Here is a 27,380-nt window from a genome sequence, read left to right on the forward strand (position 1 = left end):
CTTTTGCAGCCTCCCACTTTCTCAACATTACCTATCTCTCTACCTATCTTTGTGTCATCAGAAAACTTATCACCAATGGCCTCAGTTCCTTCATCCAGATCATTTATGTATAAAGTGAATAGTTGTGGTCCCAACACTGACTCCTGCGGAACTCCACTTGCCACTGACTATCTTGCTGAAAAAGGCCCCATATCCCTAATCTCTCACATCTGCCAGTCACCCAATCCTCAATCCATGCCAGTACCTTTCCCATAACACCATGGGCTCTCATTTTATTTAGTAGTCTCCTGAGGCCACCTTGTCAAAGACCTTCTGGAAATCGAAATAGATCCACTGGCTCTCCTTTGTCTAACTTTTTACCTCCTCAAAGAATTCTTAATTTGTCAGGAATGACCTCCCCTTAAAATAGAGCTGAATCAGCACAGCTTCATTATAATACACTTGCAAGTACTCCATAGTCTCACCCTTAACAATGGACTTTAAAATCTTAACAATAACAGAGGTCAGGCTAAGTTTCCTGTCTTCTGCCTCCCTCCATTCTTACCTTATTGCTTATTTGATAATCCTTTGCTGGTTTTTAAACACTTCCAAATCCTTTGCTTCTCTCTAATCTTCACCACATTGTATGTGTTTTCTTTTGCTTTAAAAAACTTCTTTCAACAAAATCTCTTTTGTCTGTATCACCAATATTTTTACTTTTGGCTAGATTCAGATTTTGATGTGGAGGCCTTCACTGAAGAAAGATTATGTTCCTTTCTGATCTGTTCCTGAATGTTTCCTTAGCTTCTTTCACTCTTTTGGTCAGATGCTTGGCATATTCTGCTGAAGAAGTTTCCGTGTTCGTTTATGTGGTTTCTTCAAGGCAATGTATCCTTGTCTGTACTGTAGAAGGCAGGGAATTATCAGACGCTGAATTTTGGGAGCTTTAGTACTCGGCATCTTACCTTTCTTGCTAAGAGTTCTCACTGGCGTACATCATCCTTCTTGGACAGGTTCAACAGACTTTTCTAGCCCTTTTCGGTCCGAGACAGTGAGGAATAGTATTGTCTGTCAAACTCATTGCATTTTTCTTGGTAATAACTAAATTCAGGACACTGAGATTGGCATCAACATTGCAGCCACAGACAGATTTTCATTTGCATTTGCCAGATCTCCTAGGGCAATAGCAAGAATGCCCCTTGCTGAGCAGCAGATGAAAACAACCATTAGTCAAGATACCTTGTTTCATGGGTAAACACTACGTATTATTGCCACCACTGGTGAGCACAGCATATCCCTTCCATTCATCTCCAAGACAGTCCACAGCTACCTCAGTGGCCATGTGTCTTTAATAGAAGGTTCCACAGCTTTTGCTTATGATCCCCTTCGATAAGTTCTGGCAATCAGTGGCTGGGGGAAAAAAAATTGAGCTTCATGGTGGATCAGCAGCGACCAGTCCAACTGCTGCTGTTATTTCTTTCTTTCCTTGTCAGCTCTGGTTGCCTCGTCCTCCCTGTGGTATGTTTCTTCTTCCTCGAATTCCTGCTGTGCATCCCAAATACCCCAGAAACTCCTGCCATTGCTGTGCCACCATCTTTACTGTTCAGTTCTCCTTCTAATCAACTCTAGCCAGGTCCTGCCTGATGCCTTTGTAGTTACCTTTTCTGAACTGATACTGTTTCTCCCTCTGAAACTGCAAGGTTAATTCTATCATATTATGGTCACTGCCCCCTAGGCATTCCTTCACCTTAAGCTAAATCCACAACTGCCTGTTCCCTAGTGGACTCTATCTTAAGCTTCTCCAAAAAAAAACTTGTGGACATTGCAGGAATTGCATTTTTTGAGTTCCAGTACCAACCTGATTTTCTCAGTCCACCTGCATACTGAAGTCCCCTATGATTATTGTAATTGTGCCTTTCTTGCATGTCCCTTCTATCTGCTAAATTATTTTATTCCCCACATACTGACTACTGCGAGGTGGCCTACACACAATTCCCATCAGAGTCTTTTCTCCTTTGCAATTCCTCAACTCTACCCACAGATTCCACACCTTGAGTTTACATCACTTCTTGCTATTGATTAAATTTTATTTCTTACTAACAAGACAACTCTGCTACCCCCCACCCCCCACCCAATCTGTCAATAGGACATGAACATACCCAAGGATGATGGTGGTATCTAATTCTATACAGATAATTATTTTAAGCCAATGTTTGACCAGTCTGTAAGACAGTCTCCCAATTTTGGCAAAATGTCCCAGATGTTGGTAAGGAAATGTTGCAGGATTAACAGAGCTGTGTTTGCCAGTCACTTCTCAATCATGCCAGGTAGTCTAGCTATTTCATTCATTTCTTTATTGACACAACTGAGTGGCTTGTTAAGCCATTTCAGAGGGTAGTTAAGAAATGAACCATATTGCGGTTTGGTCAGCTCTGATCTTAGTGACACTTCACTAGTCACAGCTTGCCCATGGAAAAAAGCATTTATCCCTGTACTGCTTCCTATCAGCTAACCAATCCCTTATCCATGCTAACATTACCCCATACATTGTGTGTTCACTTCATATGTGTAACCTTTCATTTAGTACCTTATCCAACACATTTTGGAAATCCGAGTACACTGCATCTAAAGGTTCCACTTTTTGTACCTTGCTTGCTATTTCCTCAAAGAACTCTAACAATAAGACATTCTTGTTTTCTTGACTAACCAAACCCTTCATGACTTTCCCTAATATCTCCATTAAACCTCAAACTTCACTGCTATAAGAACAGTTCCAGTTTCTCTAATGATTCCACATAACTAAAGTTTTTTTTTCCCATTATAGTAAATCTCCTCTGCACTTTCTCCAAGGCACTGGTATCTTTCCAACACTATGTTTACCTTCCCCAATATTTTGCCTGTAACGATTTTTATTAGTGACGGTTCCAAAAGTGCCAGTAGCCTCCTAATATTTCAACCAACAAATCGTTCTTCACATGGCAGCATACTTAACATGTAGCAAAAGGTTATTTACTTGTGGGTGAACTCATAACTAAGTCAGATCTTCATATAACATTCACACACCTACATTTCAAACAACTGACACTAGCTAGGAACTAGGAATTATAGTTCATTTCTCCCTTCACACCTTGATATCAACTACAGAATGCTAATTCATGTCAGGTTAACTGATCAGAAGCTGAAAACTAATCCTGGAACTTGCCAATCAATACCATATCTGACAGTGTGTTGTACATCCAAACCATCAGCATGATCAGAGGCACAGAAAAATTTTGTTTATGTGCAGCAACTGATTTGCCTTATAATTTGTCTATTTAATGCAATTGGAAAGGAGTGTAATTATTCTAACAAACTTATTCAAAACCACAAAGACACTGAAAAGATCCATAACTCAACCATGTTAAGAGCATACATTTACAGCAAAAGCAAAACCAATAAGGAAAACAAAAATAATTCCATTCTGGAGTAGTAAATCTATAAACATACAATATGAAAATATTTACAATAGAAATCCACATTAAGGCTTTAGAAATTCAAAAATTCTCCCTGCATTTACCAGAGATACCAACCCCAACTGGCAGACATATGATACATTATTGATTTCATCATACCCCCTTAAAATAAAAAAGTTATTTACTATGTACACAAAGTGAAAACTAACCCCTCTCTTTACCCTTAACTATTCATGTGCCAATCACTTTTTATTTGTCATGTCCAGTGTGGCTTTTCCTTGTGTTATCCTCAATATTAGTGCCAATATACTTTAGGAAGTATTGGGATCGGAATTCACATCTGAATTGTTTAAAAATGTATTGTGCAATACTCAAATTATTACACTAAAATTATTATAGTGAACAGACATTAATTGACCAGCAATTCACAGTAATGTTGTATTGCTTCAAATAGTTCTTGCTAGATCCAACCTAATATTTTGAGGGCCAAAAATCTACTTGACACGTCAGAGTGCACTGACCACAGCACAAATATTGCCGATATCCATTGTACTCTATTTAACTCCAAACAGAATCAGTTTCTATCTCATTACAACTGAAATTATCACAGGCTAATGAGGTCACACTTCTGAGGCTCTGAGCTTGCTTCTGTCCCTTCTCCAAACTGACTTTGTCCAACAATGTAATTTATGTTTAAAAGCAAGAAATTTGCTCTTAGCCAAAGTTGTGTTATAACTAGGCCATGAAGAGATATGTGACTATAACCTAGTCAATTCTTTTCCGAATTGGTCAGGGTGATGGAAACACACCTGGACATTGCTTCTGCACGTCCCACTTCACTATGGCTAGGCGTGAGAAACCATGAAACTTACAGTAGTGAAGAGAGGAGTAATCCCACCTCTCCACAGCATCAAATATGTGACTGATTCATTAAATGTTTATTGCCAGTTATGGATCTTGTACATTACCATGGTTGTACAGGTACTGCAATGTAAATGAACAAAGTGACTAGATGAAACTTTGGGAGAGAGAAAGAACCCATGTGAGAAAGTGAGATTGCTTTTTGTACTTGTAAATGGATAATCAGTAACCTTAAGAGGTGTGGAATACAATAGTGAGAAAGTGATGCTTTACCTATACAGCACCTATCGAATACTGTCTCCAAATGTTTGGGCACCACACATCAGGAAAGACATACTGGCAGTACAGATTCACCAGAATTGCAATAGCAACTTAAAAGGCTATTTTAATGAAGACAACTTGTATAAATCTGACTTGGGGGTTTTGATGGTTAAGGATTAACGTAACAAAGGTGTTCAAGGAAAAAAAATCTCAGTCAAGCAGAAACAGAAAAACTAATTCGCATGGCCAGGAAATCCAGAACAAGTAACATATCCGCATCATTAGAGTGAGGCCATTTAGAAACGAAGTCGGGGCAAAGGATAGTGAAAATCCAGAAACTCTCCCTGTAAGGCTCTTGAAATTTTCAAAAGTGAATTTAGGAGGTTTTATTTAGGAACATGTGAAACACTGTTGAGAGATTACGGTTATATATATTTAAGCAGCTGGATAGTCTCTCCCAACTTCTAAATTCTGAAAGGATACACTCAATTAATTTATCTTTAAATCTGTCACCAGTTTTCAGAAAACAGAGTTTCTTCTCTGCCATGTGAACTAAATGTAAATACTGGCTCAAAAGGGCAGTCACACACCAAAAATAGCAAATCTTTGTCCAAGTGAAAAGTCCAGCAACATCTCCATTCATATCCTGCATTTGAATATCATTTAGTCTGCTTCAGGATCGAAGAATGATTAACCAGCATAAATACGGAATCAATTGCTGCACTAGTCTCCAAACAATTACATCTTAAGGCTGGATTCTCATGCGATGTTTGTTTTAGTATGGTAGGAGTGGTGATTATAGGAAGAGGGGGAAGATGGGGTGCAGTTTGCTTAAGGAGTACAACATTAAAAAGCTGCCTTCTTAATAATGACAAAATTACAGAACATATGGATATTGGCACATAATCCTGTGACACTCTTTGAAAGAGAGCTGTCACACTTGGACCCCCCACCCCATATTCTTGTTTACGTCAGTTTTCCTATCTTCCATATCTTCAATTGCTCTGACCAACTCCTCTCAAATTTATGGAATCAGCTTCCACCACTTTTTCAGTTAGACCATTCCAGATCACAAAAACTCAAAATGTTTATCTCTCTACTTCTTTGGATAGTGATTTTAAATCTACAATATTGGATATTAACTCTATCACTAGACAGAATAGTTTATCAACACCTCGATTCAGTATAAGTTCAACTCTTGCTATTCTCTATTTCTAAGAGAAGAATCCTAGTTTTTCTCATAAGAGTCCCTTAGGCCTAGTAAATCAACTCTGTACTCTAAAGCCCTTATTATCTTTCTGAAGTGTGCTGGCCAAAATTGCCCAGTCCGAGGTGAAGGAAGTGAGGACTGCAGATGCTGGAGATCAGAGCTGAAAAATGTGTTGCTGGAAAAGCGCAGCAGGTCAGGCAGCATCCAAGGAACAGTCTGAGGTGAAGCCTTACCAATGATTTATAATATTCTAGCATGATCTCTGTGCTATTATGTTCTGATCATCTATTTATACATCCACATACTTTTTAAATCACCTTACCATCTAGTTTCGTCATTTCAAAGTATGCGTATGAAAAAAGTGCATGTGGACACTTTTCAAAATTGTGCCACATATTTTATACTGTCTTTTAATAATGGTGCTGGAGACACTCAATGCCATGTTGCAGCACATCTTGACTCAATCTTCCTGCAGAATGACTGTACTAAACTCGAAAGTTTCAAAGGTATTCTTAAGGGTGTATGTGGCTTTCCTATTAAAAATCACTCTGATATCACTGAGTAACTAAAGGTTGCAAACTGGTGTTTACAATGTACAAATACAGATGGCAAAGATAACAAATATGGACACACAAAGATGTAGTGTGTGTTAAAATAAAGGTGCCTATGCACCATGTCATTAAACAATGGAATAGATACATGATCAGCATTAAATTTGCAAGTATATTATTACAGAATGTGAAATAAATGCATAAGCATCTCCTAATTTGACTGCTCCAATAATGCAAAAGAGCCATGCATTTGCATGACACTTATCACATGTGGAGACTGAGATGGAGTCTCACAATTTCAAACATAAATCAGTTTTGTGCTTTTGACTCATGGAAACAAAGAATTGAACTGGGTCTCTCAAAACTAATTTCACATTGGCTCTTATGTACAGAAGGCTTTCAAACCCCAGAAAGAATCAGTCCTCTATTGTCACTCCAACACTATAATTAAAAATAACTTCATTATGTAGATTCAGAAAAAATTAACAATGTTACAAACTTGCCAACAAAATGATCGTATTAGTCGAGTAGAGTCTAGGTGCTTCGAGCAATAAAGTATTGAGTTGCTCAAGTTATAATTTGAGGTAAAGTCTGTAGATTATCATAAGTCAGAACTGAAGATGTAACTGAAATAATAAGCTATTCTCATTGACCAATACCCTTGAAAGGACAGAGAATTAGATATTCAGGCCAACAGTTAAATTACATGTCAAGAATGATACTGTCCAAATATCAGCCACAAGGCAAGGATATTCGATTTCCATTCCATCACTATTGGTTGACACCTCCATTTAAATAATTGATACTAAACCTGACTTAGTGTTCAAGGATAATTACAGCCTTAAGATAATTTCAGTTCTGCTCCAACCCATCCCAGAACAGCAGCATCATGCAAACATCCCATGCTTCCATATCTAGAAGTGATCAAGTCTTCATAGTGCCCATTCACATCACCATGTAGTAAGACTACACTTGAAAATTAGCAGGCTAAACAACCAGTCAAGTCTAACTCTGTCCTCACCTGACATATACACAGCACAGTCGTTCACAGAGGTCATTGGATGGTGATTAAAAAACCAGAGATCATGAATAATTTTGTCTCTACCAGTCCATTCCAGTGAGGCCAATAGAAATATTAACTCGTGTCCTAGCTGAGACCAGCTCACTCAGCACAGGCCAGGATGGAAAGTAAGAATTTAACTAACCTTTAAGATTTACTATTACATTGAGTGGCACATGGAGATTTCGAAATGAATTGTTATGGAAAGTTCAGTCTAAATTGTCAAAATAGAACCTTCAATTGACACAATAAGTGCAGTGTTTTGATATCAAGTACAGGCAGATTTTGATCACAGATGAAAAAAATTCCAATACATGTAACAAAATAAATAAAATAATATTGCTCCAAGTGTCTGTAGCCATGTTACAAACGCAACTCCTCAGTTGAAATTAATATTTTCCCCAAAGTCTGCAAGACCTCAATTACGAACCTCTCACAGATTTTACGAACTACTGTACATTCAATAACATACAAACTAAATATCAATGTTTCTTGATCTTCTCCTCCTCTGCATATAATGGGATGCCACTTTGAGTAAACAGTCTCCATGAGATTGATTTTGAATCACTCATATTTTATCATCCTAGTCTTCAGGCTAAATGGTCCTCATGCAGATGCATTGGAGATGATCATCCAACTGATGACAAAGTAGAACAGAAATATCGGGTAAACAGCAAGGGCCTTGCGATTTGGTGGCTGGCTGTCTGCCAGAAAAGCTGTTGAGGCTAGCAGAGGAAAATAAAAATAAATTATAAGTACATTTTAAGAAAACAAGATTTTATTCAATTCTTCTTAATTGGTCATTGACTCTCAACCTCAATTGCAAAACATCCAGCTGACAAAATAAATATTCCCAGACCTCTTAAGCTGGGCATGACCAGGTGACTGGCATTGCCTCTGTCCATGGAGTAACTTACCTAACTTCTGATGTTTCAATTAACATTTTTCGTGTTGCCTATTGATGTATTTCTTCCTTTAGTGCATTTTTGGATTTTCCCTTCTTATTTCATTTCTTTCCTGTTTCTAAAGTTGTCTGATTTACTCCGATTACTCATCTTCTAATGAGTGGTAGAACTCTTGAGGGAAGAGTAGACCACAAGCACAGTGAGCCATTGGATCATGAGGATGCTACAGCAGAATTTGATCCAGTCAGCACCCTTTGCCAATTTTGGTACCTCAGCTGTCCTAATTTACCCAAAACAGAATAGAGGTTGATTCGGGGATGTTCTCGGTCTTGGGGGTTCAATAATACATAGGTGGTGGTGTTATTACTCACTGAGAAATCCAAAGTAGTTTTAAACAAAAACTTTTTTCTTCTTTGTCAGCAAAATATTTCTTAGATGCAGTAATAACTGCAATGGCCCTGAATAACAAGCATATTAGTCAGTGATATAGAGCCTGGAAACTAGATAGTTGGTTAGCCCACCTTGAAAAATGTAATAATTTGACAGCAACAGGCAGGTCCAAATGAACTGCTTTGGCTATGATCATATAAATAATAGAAGAATGAAGGCAAGACATTGCTATCAGGCTGGATTTTACAGGAAAAGTATAAGGGAACATCATGTCATGGAGTGTGTCAAAAGGATAAGGACAGATAATGCATATTAATCTCAGAACACCACTGCGACTTTAAGCTGTTTTTGTATTTGTAGACCATGCTGGTTAGAGTCCACTTCAGTTTGCCAAGGTTTGACTATACCAAGAAGTTCTTTTGGCTTAGGGGTGGAAGGGTGTACAATGGACAAACAGAAACCCAACAGGATGTATAACTTCACAGCAGTGAAATGAAACATGTCAAAAAGGTTTCCAATCACAGGCACATGCCTGACCAAAAAACAAAGCTGTAGCACTGTCTTCAGCCATATGGTGGCACTAAACACAATAGATCTTATATAGTACAAATCACACACTACAGGAACCATAGGTATACCCAAATAAAACTGCTCAAGCAAATTCCACCTTTCACTGAACTGCTACTGTACAAGACAAAGCAGGACTGAACATAAATATGGTCTCCACAGAACTTGTATCAAATAATGCCTATATTTCTTTCAGTAGAAATAATTTCCTTTTCTTTCACTCTTTACCCTGAGCTCCAGATTATACATATCAAGCATTAAAAGCAGCCAGGTTGCCAACCCAGTGCCATGATATTGTTAATTTTCTTACCATGCTGCCAGAAAGACCAGAATACTGGGAAAACCAGCTATTTTCCATTATGAAGATGCCCAACACCAGACTATTATTTTATAACTAGAACAACTTTAATTTCAGCTTGCCTCACGTTTCATTCCATTTTACATTTCACATGACATTTTAGCCTAAATAATCTCCAAAGCGTTTTCCTTGCTGCATTTTTTAAAATAATCTTTTTTTCTGGACCGGTTGCAAATTACTCTAGAGATTGTCATAATTCCATTCGCATAATGCTATTCATGCTGCAGCTTAATGAGGTTTAAGATTTTATTCAGGGTCTTAAATACTAAATTCTAACATCTATTCAAAATGTTTTGCATCAGCATTTAAGTCCTAATTAGTGTGAAAATTAGTTTTAAAGCAATAATTGTAGCAAGAGTAGTTGCATTTCTCAGTTTACTCACGATCACATTTTCATGGTAACATAAGTGAACAAGGAATCCTGTTTTCTTTTACCAAACTATTTTTCCAGGGTTCCTAGTTCAGTTATGTTACCTCAAATTTTATTTTCCTATCAGCTGAGCAGCACATGGGGAACTGCTAACCAATTGCACCACCCTCAACAAGGTTTGTTCACGCTAAATATGTTTCCTAACTCTCAACACAGTTTTAATCATGGTTCTAAAGAAAGCAATCAATTACTTACCGAAAGTTGACCAACCAAATGCGGCGAGCACAATAACAAAGCGAATTATAACCACTGCCATTGGGATTTCTGAAGTGCTGGAATGCGGAGCGAGCCGGATGAGTGAGCAAACAACCATGGCGACAGTGAGTGGCAATATACAATAACCCAGCACACACAAGCTTTGAAAGAAGGAGCTGAGAAGCAAAAAGAAATACATACATTTACTCTCAAAACTTTTCTACGCCTGCTTTGGACTTCTCCACAATTTGTTTTCTCTCTGCACATCAGCAACTGTCATGCAAGGGTTTGACATAAATGCAGAAATAAACTCATTGCAACAGTGACATTCCCCCACAGAATCATCTGATTAAGCCCATTTTCAATGTGGTGTTAACCCATACACAACAGGGTTTAATTCCACATTCTGTAAAAGATGATTGGTATCAGTCAAGGCAATATAAATTATACCACATTCAGTATCAACATACCAAAAGTTAGACTGGGAGAGTTAAAATAAATAGTGAAGGTTCTTGCTCATAATTACGATCCAATAATAAAATATGTAGTATTTCATGTGGAAACCATATGGACTATTTGATGGAGGATACAAAATTCTTTTGCAAAAAGCAGTAATAAAGATATCAATTTGCTAGGAGATTGACAGTTTGCATAAAATAATTTTTCCAACATTTTAAAGGTGGAGGAAGAGGAGGAGTTTAGGAAAAAAGATGCTATGGGAAGTTACAGAAGGTTCCTTCACTGATGATGGATAATAGGAGAGCTAAATATGCCGAACATGATGGACGGGCACTATTTCGTTCGGATAATCGATTATTTAGTTAATCGGTTAAATGCCTTTCCTCCAGGGCTCGTTTTTAAAGTCTGCTCCCTGTTCAGGATACGAGCAGCAGCACACATCGTGTGTGAGGCCCTGACCCCTGCTCCCAACCCCGTCCAACACCTCTCCCTGACCCAACACCTCGTCCCCCCACCCCCAACCCCGTCCAACACCTCCCCCTGACCCAACACCTCGTCCCCCCCGCCCCCAACCCCATCCAACACTGTCCAACACTGCTCCCCCCCCCCCCCCCCCCCATCTCCAACACCTCCCCCTGCCAACCCCATACACATCCGCCCCCTCTCTGGGGCAGCTAGACTGGACACCAAACAAGACTGCTGTAGTTGCCTCTGTGGGGTAAGTCTCCAAATAGCGCGCGCGCACACACGCAGTCACAGCCCCACACACAACTTTTTACTGCATCATTTTGGCAGGTTCCACCTTTGCCCTGTATAGGACAACATTGGAGAGATTATGTGGGGAAGGGGGGGGTTTAGGTTCATCCCTGCATAGAACTCCAGGGAAAGTTGGGGAGAGAGAGAGAGCATGTGCAGAGTTATTTGGAGATGGTGCCTGTTTAATCACTGTAAACAAAAGATGCGATCACTGTTGGAAACAAGTCTTTGATGTAATGTTTCCATCGGGACCTTGAGATCTCCTTCGGATAATCCGATTTTCGGATAATTGGTATTTGGATAATCGAGGTTCCTCTGAAAAGAATTTCCATGATGTAGGATCTGCTTTCAGCCACACTGTGGCACTGTAGACAACATATTCTACTGACTTCAAGAATGCAAGGTACGTGAATATAAATAAGTGGTAAATGTTGAAATCAAAGAGTAATGGCATTGATATATTTGATTTTTTAAGTGCAGTCAATCTTTGTAAATGACAGCAGCCGATTTACACTCAAAGTGCCATATACAGTAAACAAATGAAACTACCAAATACAAATAAAAATTGCTGGAAAATCTCAGCATGTCTGGCAGCATATATGGGAAGAATGCAGAGTTAATGCTTCAAATTTGGTGACTCTTCATCAGAAGTGCTCTGTTGGAAGATTTGAAAACAAGGACTAGCTTTCAAGTTCATGACAAAGAGAGTGAACACAAGTAAAACAAAATACTACGGTTACTGGAGATCTGAAATAAAAACAAAGCACTGGATAAACTCTATGGTCTGGCAGCATCTGTAGAGAGAGAAAAATGGTTACTATTTCAATCCAATGTGATTCTTCTTCACCCTCTAAAGAAGAATCATATTGGACTTGAAGTGCTCATTTGATTTCTCTCTTCACAGATGCTGCTTGACCTGCTGAGTTTCTAACGTTTTTATTTTACGGTATGAATGTAGATGAACTTGTCAAGATATGGATTTTGAATAAATTGTATTTTGTAACGGGTAAAAAATGAGAGCTCATCAAGGAGGAAGAAAGAACATCATGCACTAGAAACTATAGGCAACACAACAGCGGATAAGGATTTCAGTGGTAATTGGGCTATAGTGGATGGGAATAGATACACAGAAATCTTTTCTCGAAGGCCTATACCACTATCTCAACTTATTTGCTTGCCAATTATTTGTCAAACTGGTTTCAGGGACCATATGCCAACTGCAGCCAAGACACTAAGTTTTGACCTGAAAAATATACAATGTTAAACTGTACAAGAGCAGAAACTTGCAATGTTGTACATCCTCTCTGGATAAGCATGCCTTTTGCAGGAGACACTGCATAGTAAATGAACTGCAAGAGAACAGAGTGGTGTTGTAGAGGAAAAAAACATCATTGCTTAATAGTACTCTAAACCATTGCATCCTATGGGCATTTGAATAACAAGATATCAGAGTAAAGTCATTAAAACAGCAGACTTTGAGGTTTAAAATCTTGGAACGCTTCTGAGGAAGAGTTACTCGACCTGAAATGTTAACTCTGCTTTCTCTCCACAGATGCTGCCAGACTGCTGAACTTTTCCATCAATTTCTATTTTTGTTTCAGACTTTGAAGTTTACTGTTTACAACAAGGAATAGTTGGTCTAAAGACTACTGATGTTTTATATTTTACCATTCCAAAATGAAATGTAATTAAACTTTTTCATGCTGCTATTTGTTGGCTCAGCAGGTAAACGTACTATGGAAAATAGGTAAGGATAACAAGACTTCAATCCCTGACCTTCACTTTAAGTGGAAGTTGGGCTAGCTAAAGGTTACAAACAAATCAGCTTCTAAGACTCACACAGAGCCAACGGGGACAAGGCACTAGACAGCCACCTACGTTGATGGAACGGTGCCCTTAATAGTGAAACACGGGAAGAAAACTTACATTGTGCCACCGAGCAGTTTGGAATTCAGTGTAATGACGACTGCGCCAAACCACACGATTACAAACACTTCAGCAAACTCTGGGCCTCCTTCATGCTTATTGTCAACAGAACTCCCCTGTAACATCCTGTATGAAACAGAACAAATGTAAATACATCCTTCAAGTCACATCTGCAACAAATAAAGACTTTTTTGTTAGATAAATCACAGGTGTACCTAAAAGCTAATAAAAGAAGGAAATCAACTTGAGCAAGCTGCTGCCCCATAATGTCAAAAAGTACTGCAAACAAACAACTGGCCAATAATGACAGACAGGATCTGATATTTAAGTTGCGTTAGCTCAGCACCATTAAAAAAAGTGGAACTAGAAGAGGGATCATCTACCTGGAAAGAACACACAAGCTGGACATTTCACATAAATGAGAGTGTATTCTCACACATGACGTAACCGTAATAGAGACAGAAACATCAACACTGAGTCAGTATCTCTGACACACACACACACACACACACACACACACACACACACACACACACACACACACACACACACACACACACACACACACACACACACACACAGAGAAAGGAGCAAACTAAAAGGACAAGCACAATATGACACAGATTCTTACAGGAAACAAGTACAAGCACACATCGGGGCTGCAGGCGAGTGGCTCCATAGTTGGTATCTACACAATGAAGGGTTTGGGAAGGAATATTTTGAAAGTGGATTGCTTTTGAGATCCCCTAGATCTCCGAAGCAAATGTATCATACCGTGTCACACATAGTACTGAAGAATTGGTCATCATTTCCACGCTAAAAGTGCATCTAGTGACCTGATTCTTAGTAAGGATAATTCCTATTGGCAATGGTTTCCCTACAGCTAGTTAAGACCCTCATGTAAAATTCTGCTCCTGAAAGTAAAGAAAATTGGGTGGCATAGGGGAATTTTAAAAGTAAATTTCATTCACTGTTTACATGTGCACCATTCTTAGACCTCATCCAACACTATTTTTAATTAAGGTTATCTTCTCCAAGCCTTACACGTACAGCAATTAAGTAGAGAAAAAAAGCCTCTGACCACTCAGTCACAGATGAAAATAAATCATCTGAAGCCTTACACCAGTTTGTTACTTACATTGCTAACAAAACACAGAGTATCAGAGGGCCCCATAGATCCCCTGTAATGAGAAAACACAAGAATTATTCACAATCATGTGCAAAACTAGTCAGTTTCTGCAATAATTAACAATATGCCCAAAAGAAAATCATAGAACTCAGCTCAGGGATATCCCAGGTTTACTAGTGGGTTTTGCAAAATGCAAAGGTTCCAATTCTATGCACAGACCGAGCAGAATAAACTCAAAGCAGAGAATCTGCGACCACAGCCATCGCCTTAGCATTTTCAAACAAAGACTGATCACATTCAAATGCATTTAATGACATTTATACATATCAAAATGCAGAATACTGCAGACACTGGAAAGCTAAAATAAAAACACAAAATCTCTGATAAAGGACACAACTTGAAACACTTCCTGTTCCACTCTCCATAGATCATACCTGATAAGCTGAAATATTTTATAAGCATTTACTGTTTCTAGTTCAACTTTTCAGATTTTGTTTTTACAGTCTGCTTACAGGATGCATATATAGTAGGCTAGGCCAAGTGTTTATTCCTCATTCCTAATTGTGCAGAAGGTGATGATGAGCTGCATTTCAACTGTTTCAGATACTGGGATCTAAGAACATCCACATTGCTGTTAAAGAGTGTGTTCCAGGATTTTGAACCTGCAACAGTGAAGGAATAACAATACAGTTCCTTCAGAATAGTGAATGGCTTGGAGGAGAACTTGCAGGTGGTGTTCCATTGCATCTGGTAGCCTGGTCTTTCTAGGTGGCAGAAATCACAGGTTCGAAAGGAGTTGTCACAGGAGACTTGGTGAATTACTGCATCTTGTAAATGGTACATACTGCTGCCATTGTGTGTCGATAGTAAAGGGACTGAATATCAAAGGAGTTTCAAGGAGTGATGATCAAGCAGGTTACTTTTTTCTGTGTTGAGTTTCTTGGACACTGCTGGAGTTGCCCCCATTTGGCCAGGTATTCCATCTCACATTCAACTTGGGCCTTATGGGTGATGGATATATATTGGCGAGTTAGGAGGTGCATTAGTCACAGCAGAATTTCTAGCCTCTAGCTAATCTTGTAATCATTATTTATATGGCCTGTCCAGTATGTTGATACTTGAGAATTCAGTAATGGTAATGCCTTCAAATACCAACAAGTAATCATTAGGTTCCCTATTGCTGGAGATACCGAGTCATAGAGATCTACAGCATAGGAGGCCCTTTAACCCATCACATCCGCACTGGTCAAAAAAAAAAACACAACCATACCAGTCCTAATTACAGCATTTGGCCCATAGCCTTACATGTCTTGGCATTGCAAGTGTACATCTAAAATACTTATATGTTATGAGGGTTTATGCTTGTACCACCTTACAGACAATGAGTTCCAGATTCCTACCTCCATCAGGGTTAAGAAGCTTTTCCTCAAACCTCTCTCAAACTTTCAGTTCCTTATTTTAAATCCATGCCCCATTTTACCGATCCTTCCATCAAGGGGAAATGTCTCTTCCTGTCTATCCTATCAATGACCGCCATAATTTTATATATCTCAATCATGTCCCCGCTCAAACTCCTTTGCTCTAAGGAAAACAATCTCTGTCAAATCTCATTATAAGCTACTGCCTGACAATTGTGAAAGGGTTAATATAGTACAAATATGTTCGAGCATTCAGTGAGTGGATAAACTCTGACTAATAGGCTTAGCATAGAATAAACAGAGAGGGATCCAGGTATACAGGTCCACAGCTCTCTGAAAGTGACAACATAAGTTGATAAGGTGGTCAAGAAGGGCATATAGAATTTTTACCTTCATTTAAGGGATTACAAATTGGCAAGTCATGTTGCAGCTGTATAGAACTTTAGTTAGGCCACATTTGGAATATAATGTGCATTCTGCTCACCACACGACCAGAGGGATGTAGAGACTTTGGAGAGAGTAAAGAAATGATTTGTTTGGATATTGCCTGATCTGTAGGGCTTTAGCTGTAAGGAAATTGGACAAACCTGGTTTGTTTTCACTTGAACGTCAGAGACTGAGGGGAGAGCTGATAGAAGTTCACAAAATTTTGAGAGGCATGGATAGAATGGATAGTCGGTGTCTTTTTCCCAGGATAGAAAAATCAATTACCAGGGAACATAGGTTTAAGGTAAAAGGGGAAAGTTTAAAGGAGGTATGAGAAACAAGTTTTTTTTTTTACAGAGAAGGTGGTAAGTGCCTGGAATGCGCTGCCAGAGGAGGTGGTAGAAGCTGATACAACAGCAATGTTTAAGACAGGGAATAGAGGGATATAGACTGCGTAGAGGCAAAAGGTTTTAGTTGAGAAAGATGTAATGTGTCAGTGCAGACTTGGTTTCTGTGTTGTACTGTTCTTAATTCAAACGTATTCTGGAATGCAAACTCTGACAACTAGGCTAGGACAGCAGCCAAGACAAGAAATGGGCTAACTCTGAGCAGAAATAGGTAGCATATCAATTACATTGTACAAATTTGAATGTAATCTAATGTAATTGGTGAATCATGTGAACACAAATCCATCACTGAGCTATGGGGAGAATACAGGAGTGAATACTGATAGGAGGCGGGAACTTCCTGATGCAGTTTGTTGACAACCTGCTGTTTGCTTCCTCAGAGAGAAAAGAGCTTGTCAGGACCTTATTAACCCCAAAGGAACACGTAATCTAAAGTGAAATTAGGATAAGCTTTAAAAAGGCTCAGTTGGGGAGACCTTGGGACTCCTACCTGGGGTAGAAGAAGTCACAGGGACAAAGGGAGATGCCTAAATCTGAAACAGGACATTTTGGAAATACATGACAGACGTATGGAAGGCTTTGGGGCTATTTAATTATTGTTGGAACTTTGTGAAGGGGTACATCAAAATGGGCAAGCTGCATCAAAAGTGATAAACTATGGTGAGACTGAAGGCGCTGATACAAAATAAGGTAAGCCCTCTTGAAAGCACCTGCACTGGGACACTCAAATCCTAGGAAGGCTTTTCACCTGTTTATCCATAATGAAGGAAAACACTGTGGGGCTGTTCTGGCTCAGGAACACAGAAACCCGATACAGCCAACGGCATACTTCTGAAGCACACAATCTCCTGAGCAAGAGGAATGGCATGCAGTGTAGTAGCCACTGATTGTGACCCACGGCCTATGAAGGCTTAACAGCCTCATAATGAACAGGAAAGTAATGCTACACACAAAATACACAACCTTGCAGGTGCTGTATCACAGAAAGACTGCAACCAGCTTCTATCAAGCAATGGACAGCTTGGAAAGCCATGTACAGCATGCAGGACACGGAATGCAACCCAGCCCAAAGTAACGTTATTAAGAGAAGGAATAAACTATGAACGTTTTGAGCATATAGAGACTATGGCAGAAAAACGTCTATCAGGAATGGAAATGGAACTCTGTGTTACTAGTTCATAGGAGTATTATGATGTAAGTGCTAAAACAGGGTATTCACTGAGCAAAGTGGTGAGAAGACTAACCTTCTGTGCTCATACCTTCAGCGAAAGGCCATGGCAAAGGTGAACATTCAAAACATAGGGTCGATAACCTCCCCATTGGATTCACGTGGACTGAAATACCTTGCTACACTAGAACATATGACCAACTCAAACTCTTTAGCAGTGACAAACTGAAATGCAATGCAATTGGGCTAAAACCAGCTGTTGCAAACATACAAAATACAAGAAATGGCAAAATATGTTGGAAGGCTGGAGGGCAACCAGCATTAAGACCTTTATGGGTCAATGAAGTATCACAGGGAATTTGAGAAAGGGTAAACTTAGAACTAGAATTTGTAATTTCTCCCACCCAGGTAAGCTACAATTTGAAAAAGAGCATTGAGCGCAAATAAGGTTGAATTGCTCTTTTTTGCAATTAGGTCAAGATAAATATCTTTGTGTAGAAACAGGCAGAGGTGTGTAACAGGATAGGTGATGTAGTGATACTGATGTTGAGTGTTGAACAATCACATGCATAAGGGAAAATGAAGGAGAAGTACCAGGAAAGGGACCTTCAGGGATGGGTTGCAGATATGTCAATTAGTTTGCAACAACCAAATTTACTTGTACAGTAGACTGGAGACCCTCACAGGAAGCTGTTACACAGCCAACCTCAGGACAATGATTACTCAACACAACAGACAAATTAATGGGTCGGCATTATAGCGTACTACAAACCAAAAGAAAGAATTGCAAATAGCACTAGCACACCCATATTGGAAAAAATGGAGATTGAAATCATCCTCATCTCATTCAAAGTGAGCCCCAGAAGGACTGGGGAAAAGGGGATAATCCAGTATCAGAAAATTATAAATAAGGTTAAAGTAAAGAAGGATATGGAAGAGGATTATGTGGGAAATGATCTGGGACTGGGGAATGAATGCAGATATTCACCCATAGATAAGAATGGCACTTCACATTTTTATGGTCCAACAGATAGGAGGTTTATTTATATAGCGCACAATAGTCACTTGCTGGAGAAGGAAAAATGCCCAGAGAAAGGGAGCAACCAACTAGCTAAAGGACATTAGGGCTACCCATGTATCACTGACTCAACTAGTCCTAGTCCCACACCTAGGAAGAGGAGATAACTGCACCCAGGTAACGTGAAGGTGGCATGATAGTGCATCCAGGGGATCTGGACACCTACAAACACCAATCATAACACAGCCAGACCAAAATCAGGGGTTTCAGGTGAGCGGGGTGGAAATCAGCGGAGAGACTTTGCTCTGTTCTTTGTGTATATTGCCGTGTATATGTTCAGGTAAAGGAGACTGGTAAAAGATACATCAAGCCTCCAACCTGTATTATTCCTTTACCAGACAAGATTTATTTGGTGAAAGTGAGGACGATAGATGCTGGGGAATCAGATTTGAACAGGCTGGCGCTGGAAAAGCACAGCAGGTCAGGCAGCATCCGAAGAACAGGAGAGTCAATGTTTCAGGCATAAGCCCTTCATCAGGACTCAAGAATATTTATTTGGCACAAGGTTACTTGCCACACATTTGCCCAATCCTGGATATTGTCCAGGTGTACCTGAACACGACCTTGGGCAACTTCAGTATCACAGGAGTCATGAACAGTGCTGAACATTGTGCAATCATCAGCAAACATCCAAATTTCTGACCTAAGAATGGAGAGAAGTTCATGACAAAGTAGCTAATGTTGGTTGGGCCCCTGAAAAACTGTGATGGGGGAGGCAATGGCCTAGTGGTATTATCGCTGGACTATTAATGCAGAGACCCCAATAATGTTCTGGGGACTCAGGTTCAAATCCTGCCACGGTAAATGGTGGATTTTGAATTCAATAAATCTCTGGAATTAAGAATCTAATTATGTCTGTGAATCTATTATCCATTGTTGGATCACTGAAGCCCTTTAGGAAGGAAACTGCCATCCTTACCTGGTCTGGCTGACACATGACTCCGGACCCATAGCAATGTAGTTGATTCTTAACCGTTTTCCGGATAATTAGGGATGGGCAATAAATGCTGCCCTTGCCAGTGATGCCCTCATCCCACGAGTAAATAAAAATAAAATGTCATGGGACTGAGATGATTGAACTCCAATGACCATACCATCTTCCTTTGTGATTAGTATGACTCCAATCATCAGATAAATTTTCCCTCTAATTCACACTAACTTCAGTTTACGCAAGGGTCATTATGTCACATTCACTCAAATGCAGCATTGATGTCAAGGGCAATTATTCTTGCCTCATCTTTTGAGTTCAGCTTATTTGTCCATGTTTGGACAAAGGCTGGGTTAGGAACCCAAACTGAACATTGGTTAACAGCTAACTTCTTAGCAGGTTTCCTTTGATATAACCGTTAATAACACCTTCCATCACTCTACTAAAGAACGAGAGTAGACTGATAGGGTAGAATAGAATGCTGTCCGTACTAAAATCATAGAATAGAATCACAGAATCCCTAGCGTGGAAGCAAGCCATTTAGCTCATCAATTTCACACCTACCCTCTGAAGAGTGTTTATCAATGCATTTGAATGAGTATAGTACCCAGGCCTCTGAAAACGCTGCTTTGGAGAAACTCACTAAAAATGTGCGGAAACATCCTGCGTGGTTTCACTTTCATATTTTTCTCAAACTCTCTCCTGTCCACACCGTTCCTCCATTTATAAAATGGGGAAAGAATGCAGATATTCACCCATAGATAAGAATGGCACTTCACATTTTTATGGTCCAACAGATAGGAGGTTTATTTATATAGTCACTTGTTGGAGAAGGAAAAATGCCCAATAGAGAAAGAGAGCCACCAATTAGCTAAAGGACATTAGGGCTACCCATGTATCACTGACTCAACTAGTCTCACAGCTAGGAAAGGGAGATAACTGCACACAGAATTGAAACCATCCTAGAATATTATTATACTATCAAAAAGCATTCTGTCCAAGATATTTGGACACTCAGATATTGCAAAGATTAAAACATAATTCATCTCAATCAGCAACAACCTGTACAACAGCAAACATTAAGACATTTTCCAACAAGTTTAAGCCCTCTTGAAAACAATAATTTTGCTGGCACTGGCAATATGCTAATAACTTGCTCCCTGCCTTTCTTAACTGAAATCCATTAAAGCATTTTCCAGCGTGTGTCACTGAAAACAATTAAAGAGGAAAACGCTATTGATTCTGACCGGACTTCCCCTTCCTACTAGCCCAAAGACATTAAGATCAACTGTAATGTCCCACCACTATTTTGCCAAGATCATCCTAATCAATTTAACTCAGGAATTAAATCTCATTGCAGGACTGGACATAAAATTTACTCTCAGAGACTAAGAAAAACCCTTTCTGTAATGTATTTTCAGTCCAACATGTTCTTGAAATTATATTCAATTGTACTTACAATCTCTGAGGAGGCTGCTGCTCTTTTTGGGGTACATAACATGGGCAAACTTCTTCCCAACAGCCTTCAGATCTCGCATCTGATAAACACAAAGCAAACAAAGAAAAAAAATGTAGTTGCCAAGGAATGCGTGGAATCATATCAATATAGTTAGGTCAGATACAGTTGCCAATGGGAAAAACAGACTGGTAAGATGATCATGAGGAATTGTTTGTGGTTGCCACCTGTTTTTATCATGAAAACAAATTCACTTTATGGGGAGCACAGTTTCAAATATCTTACTGATGCAAGATAATCAGTAAATTTGACACCATGTTTCTGCTACTTTACAACAATGATCCACTTAACAACTTTAAAAATCAATTCTATTTCTCCAGATTGACTTCACTGCTTTTCCTTTAGCACATTTTGAATTAATAGTAACTTCCAATAACTCAACAGTGACAAAATGGATGTTCTACTACCTCAGTGTCTCCAACATAATTTAATGAAGTTGCTTACTCATGCCAAATCATTTTTACTAACTGCATGAAACAACAACGCAGTCAACCATATATTCAGTATGTTAACAAAATTAGGCAAAAGTGGGTACTGCAGTTGCTGGAGATTAGAATCAAGATTAGAATAGTGCTGGAAAACCACAACAGGTCAGGCAGCATCCGAGGAGCAGAAAAATCAACGTTGATTTTCCTGTTAACAAAATTACACTAGTTTTGGCTAGTAAATCATGCCGTTCCATTTAAACCCTGTAATTGACTCACAGCCTGCAAATAACTCTCATGTTCCAAGTAAACAATCTAACAGTCTTCATGCTCAAAGCAGAGCTCCATTCTACATCACGTCCAAAATGTCTAATATAGTTTTGCTGTGACAAAAGTCTAGACTTGAAATTGACACTCATACATTAGTTCCAACTCTTAAGCCATTAAAAGAAGATCTGTGCAAAAGAGAAGTTCTTGTTTTTTAAAGCAGTAACACAAAACAAGTATAAGTGCACTATCTTGCATGTGACATTGGTCAAAAGGAACAATTTGAATTACTTTAGAGCATTTTTGGGGGGGGGGGGAGGAGGTTGGGGAAGGGGAAAGAATATGGAAGCAAAAGAAGAAAAATGTGCACTATCCACAGATTGATTAACTATGACTGTAGAATAACTAATGTCTTAAAACTTTATATCAAATATTTTAGGAAAAGTTATTTGGTGAAGGTTTTAGAAATGACAGGGTAACTAGGAATCTTAGGTTGAAGATGGTAGCTTCTCTTGCATGGCAAACAAAACTTGCAATTACAGATTGTTCTGCTATGTTGCGCGTTTCGTTAATGTGAATTCGCTGCAGTGAGATTGATGAATTGGGGACACTGTTTCTAAAGCGCAAACTTTTATAATGTATGTTGGCTGTAATGCGATTATATCTGCTACACTAAGTGCTGTTTCTAATGTGCAATTTTTCTGTAATGCGGAGTTGCACAAGAATGCAACTATCACATTACAGAAGAACTACCTGTACACACAGGACATTATTTGCTGACTTCAGACTATGATACGGTAAGGCAGCACATGGAATAAAGCAGGCAGTATTGTACTAAAAATTCAGAGACAAATAACCCTCAACTTTATAAATTAGCCCTTGGGTGACAAACAAGAAGTAGCAAAGACAAACAAGGGTGAGATTTCACCACAGATAAAATTTATGAAGAAAGCTTCTCTGCACAATTACTCAAGTTCACAAAATCGAAATGGAATGATAACAACGCAGACCTGCAAGGTCCCAGTTTCAACTACTGGTCCATGCTGAATTTGGTAATGTCAGAGAGAATAGTAATTGCAATTATATAACTTGTCTTAGCATCCCTTGAACAAAATGGAAAGCTAACAAAACCAGCCTATCTCAGCCTGATTTAGTCCCTGAAACCATGCTGGGAAGCGCATGTTTGGATGACAGGTAAGTTTTCATACCTGAGCTGAAAAATGTGTTGCTGGAGAAGCGCAGCAGGTCAGGCAGCATCAAAGGAGCAGGAGAAGCAACGTTTCAGGCATAAGCCCTTCTTCAGGAATGAGAAGGGTGTGCCAAGCAGGCTAAGATAAAAGGTAGGGAGGAGGGACTTGAGGGAGGAGCGTTGGGAATGCAACAGGTGGAAGGAGGTTAAGGTGAGGGTGATAGGCTGGAGAGGGGTTGGGGGCAGAGAGGTCGGGAAGAAGATTGCAGGTCAAGAAGGCGGTGCTGAGTCAGAGGGTTGGGACTGAGAAGGGGGGGGGGGAAATGAGGAAACTGGAGAAATCTACATTCATCCCTTGTGGTTGGAGGGTTCCTTAGCAGAAGATGAGGTGCTCTTCCTCCAGGCGTCGTGTTGCCATGGTCTGGTGATGGAGGAGGCCAAGCACCTGCATGTCCTTGGCGCAGTGGGAGGGGGAGTTAAAGTGTTCAGCCATGGGGTGGTTGGGTTGGTTGGTGCGGGTGTCCCAGAGGTGTTCTCTGAAACGTTCCGCAAGTAGGCGGCCTGTCTCCTCCTATACATTGGGGAGACAGGCCGCCTACTTGCGGAACGTTTCAGAGAACACACCTGGGACACCCACACCAACCAACCCAACCCCTCTCCGGCCTATCACCCTCACCTTAACCTCCTTCCACCTATCGCATTCCCAACGCCCCTCCCCCAAGTCCCTCTCTCCCTACCTTTTATCTTAGCCTGCTTGGCACACCCTCCTCATTCCTGAAGAAGGGCTTATGCCCGAAACGTCGATTCTCCTGCTGCGCTTTTCCAGCAACACATTTTTCAGCTCGGATCTCCAGCATCTGCAGTCCTCACTTTCTCCAAGGTTTCATGTGTTCCATGGTTACAGCCAGCTCACCGCTAATTCCATAAGATACTCTACACACTTAACACTATGTGGAACAGTACCTTTGCAGGAGTTACTGTCCTCATAAGAACATAGATTTGGGGATGTTCAACAGTACTTACAATTGTATCCTTGACGGGTTCATCCAGAGTGGAGTAGTCATCTTCCTGTGACTGAGAATTGACTGGAACTGTAATTTGTCCCTCAACAGGGACATCGTTTGATATCGACACATCAGCCAAATCTGAAAACTACAATGCCAAGACACATTAGATCATCAGCCCATCATTTATTTTCAACTGAGTTTTCCCCTTCTCCTATTGTCAACCACAGCCCCACTCCCAATTTCCATGACAAGCATAGGGGCTAGCACATTATCTATTCCCAAACCTCCACTGATACCTCTCTAAAGAAGCACATGAAGTCAAGCACATATCCCAACTTTCACTCCTCTTGATCTGGTCCCATCATTTAGCACAAACTCAAGCTTCAATATTCTACAGCATTCTTCATTATTTTGGGTTTACAGTTACTTTTAAAAATCTAATCTACAATGAGAATTTTCTTTATCTTTACATAAATTACACTTGCAAGTTGGAATAGCATACACAAAAATGTTTACAAACAATATGCTGGAGGGAAGTAGACAATAACTGGCTGGTTGCATTATATTTCCAGTTTCAATTCTTTAGGTGCTCAGTTAAGCTAGCCAGCTGGAGAGTATCATTGTTATGATCCCAGCTGATGGCAATACTGTGCTAAACGGAAGAGGTTTCAAACACAAAACATTGAGGCCAAAACACTGAATGTTTCAAAAGGAGTTAAAAATATTTCTTGGGTCTAAAGGCTTCAAAGGATGGAGAGAAATGAGGAATTGTTAATGAGTTGGAAGATCAGCAAGATCATATTGAATGGCAGAGCAAGCTCAATGGGCTGAATGGCCGACTTCTATTTTTAAAATATTTTATATTATATTTTCTATTACATAAGCTAGAGTATATATTCTATTCTGCACATCCTGCAATTTTCTATATTTGTATCATTAAGTGTCTATACATGGTTATATAAATTTTAGAACCTAAGTAGCCAAATAATCATGGTACACCATGAACTTTCATTCCATCTTGTTTAAGTGCTTTATTTATTTTTATCCCAATTTTTCTTCAAAGGATCTGAGGGGTCCAAAGTCAATTAAGTGATTTCCCCTTCATTATCTCTCCTAAATTCAGTTTACAAACAGGTTCTCACTATCACTCTCAACCTTCATCCAATAATGTAACTGATTCTGAATTTCAAATACATTAGAACAGAGTTAACCCCACATGGATATATTCCAAACCTTAAATACAACAGTATGATCAAACCGTTTATCTGCTTGTATCAAACAGATTAAAATCACAGTCAAGTTAAACTCTTCTGAAATGAGAACTTTCCAAAAGGATCACAGGAGATAAATAAAGCAGTGTTTGCGATTTTACTATACTGCCCCTGAACAGAGGGAAATTGTACAAACACCCCTATCCTCAATGATAGAGATTCCAACACATCTGTGCAAACGATAAGGCTGAAACATTTGCAACAATCTTAATATAGAAATGCCAAGAGAACATTCCATCCTAGCCTCCTCCTGAGGACCACAAATTTCATGGCAGCCTTCAGTCAATTCAGTTCACTCTATCTGGTATCCACAAACATCTGGAGGCATTGGATACTACAAAGGCTCTCGGCCCTGCTATTCCATGACTACGTGTTGTTTTGAATTGTCATGCTTCTCGCCAAGCTGCTCCAGCACAGCCACAATACCAGCACACACCTGGCAAATAGATTTCCTGATTTGCATACTGGAATCCACCTGATGAAGGAGCAGCGTTCCAAAAGCTAGTGCTTCCAAATAAACCTGTTGGACTATAACCTGGTGTTGTGTGTGAATTTTAACTTCGAATTAACAAATCGCACTTTAAAAACTTAGCACTATGAACACCTGCAGTAGGGCAGAATCTGCAGGAATTGATTATGTAGAGTTGAAGCAAGTCAGTCAGGGTCCCGGTTTACCATTTAATGACTCCAGCTGGAAAATGAGGACAGTTCAGCTCAACTTCTGTTCTGCTGATAAAAGCGGTTTACATATGAAGGCGATGTTGGTGGGACAGCCCTGACAGCAACAGGCAGCATCCTCAGGGTGTGAGCATACCCCAGGGCGGGGGCGGGACCCGGGGGTCCAGAGCTTCAGTCCCTGGGCCCACAGTAATACAGCGGTTGTTTCTGTAATGACTAAAAGCCTGCACTGACTCACCAGCGGCTGTCTAGATTCACTCTCCACGTCCGCCATCTTCGGTCCTGCTGACGTGTTGAACAAACACCTGACGTCATACCCGCGACAATCCTCCCATTGTGGCGCACTCAATGTGCGTCACTGAGAGGTGACCTATCTAGTGTAGGCTCTGTTTACTCTGCGATTGTTTGTACGTGATAAGAATTCAGTCTAAAAGCAATGGCGAGACTCCTCTGCATTACAAGAAAGATTCCGGTTGCTAAAGTGTACCACCTTGTCCTCTGTCCTCTCAAACATCCCCTCTGCGCTAATGTTGCTGTCGCTTCCCAGCATTGAGCTCCTTTCTTGCTTCACTTTGCCCTTTTAAAATACGACCGTCTCCGCACTTTCAATTAATCCCTTTCTTAAGTATTACCTTTCCCACATCCTCTCACGTTCTCCACTTTGATTTTAGAATATGGGGAGAAAGTAGGAGCTTCGCTTGCAGGTTAGAAAAAAATTAGCCATGATGAAAATATAGATGGATGCGTTGGTAAGTTTGCAGATAATATAAAGATCAGTGGAGTTTTAGATTGTGTAGAAGGTTGTCAAAGGATACAGCAGGATATAGGTTAGTTGCAGGTATGAAATGGCAGATGGAGTTTAATCTGGGTAAATGTGAGGTGCTGCACTTTGGGAGATCAAATGTTAAGGAAAAATATACAGTTAATGAAAGGACCCTGAGCAGTATTGATGTACAGAGGGATCTTGGGGTTCACGTCCATAGCTGCCTGAAAGTGACCACACAATTATTTAGAGTGGTTTAAAAAAAGCATATGGCTTGCTTGCCTTTATTGGTCAGGGAATTGAGTACAAGAGTTAGGATAGGCAAAAGTGAGGACTGCAGATGCTGGAAA

The 27,380-nt window shown here is 39.8% G+C and overlaps 1 protein-coding gene and 1 pseudogene across 1 annotated transcript; both read right to left on the minus strand.

The window, feature by feature from the left end:
• Nucleotides 1-692: 692 nt before the first annotated feature.
• Nucleotides 693-1,693, minus strand: LOC140495636 (small ribosomal subunit protein eS6-like; annotated as a pseudogene).
• A 2,967-nt stretch (nucleotides 1,694-4,660) lies between these two features.
• yipf6 (Yip1 domain family, member 6) lies at nucleotides 4,661-26,593 on the minus strand. Its single transcript, XM_072595213.1, has 7 exons — nucleotides 26,506-26,593; nucleotides 24,335-24,463; nucleotides 21,374-21,452; nucleotides 14,499-14,541; nucleotides 13,361-13,486; nucleotides 10,220-10,395; nucleotides 4,661-8,099 (listed from the first exon to the last, which is right to left on the minus strand). Exons 1-7 carry the CDS (start codon nucleotides 26,539-26,541, stop codon nucleotides 7,981-7,983), a joined length of 708 nt encoding a protein of 235 aa, XP_072451314.1. The 5' UTR covers nucleotides 26,542-26,593; the 3' UTR covers nucleotides 4,661-7,980.
• Nucleotides 26,594-27,380: the final 787 nt, after the last annotated feature.

The sequence above is a fragment of the Chiloscyllium punctatum genome, chromosome 25 (assembly GCF_047496795.1).
Source record: "Chiloscyllium punctatum isolate Juve2018m chromosome 25, sChiPun1.3, whole genome shotgun sequence".
In the NCBI taxonomy this organism is placed as follows: Eukaryota; Metazoa; Chordata; class Chondrichthyes; order Orectolobiformes; family Hemiscylliidae; genus Chiloscyllium; species Chiloscyllium punctatum.

Bases quoted from the DNA above. Each gene is read 5' to 3' on its own strand.
- yipf6 (XM_072595213.1), bottom strand. From the start codon at position 26,541: ATGGCGGACGTGGAGAGTGAATCTAGACAGCCGCTG. The intron at 14,542-21,373 runs GTAAGTACAATT...TTCTCATTACAG, and splicing joins CAGCAGCCTCCTCAGAGATT to GGGATCTATGGGGCCCTCTG. The intron at 13,487-14,498 runs GTAAGTAACAAA...TGTTTCATACAG, and splicing joins CTCTGTGTTTTGTTAGCAAT to GATGTTACAGGGGAGTTCTG.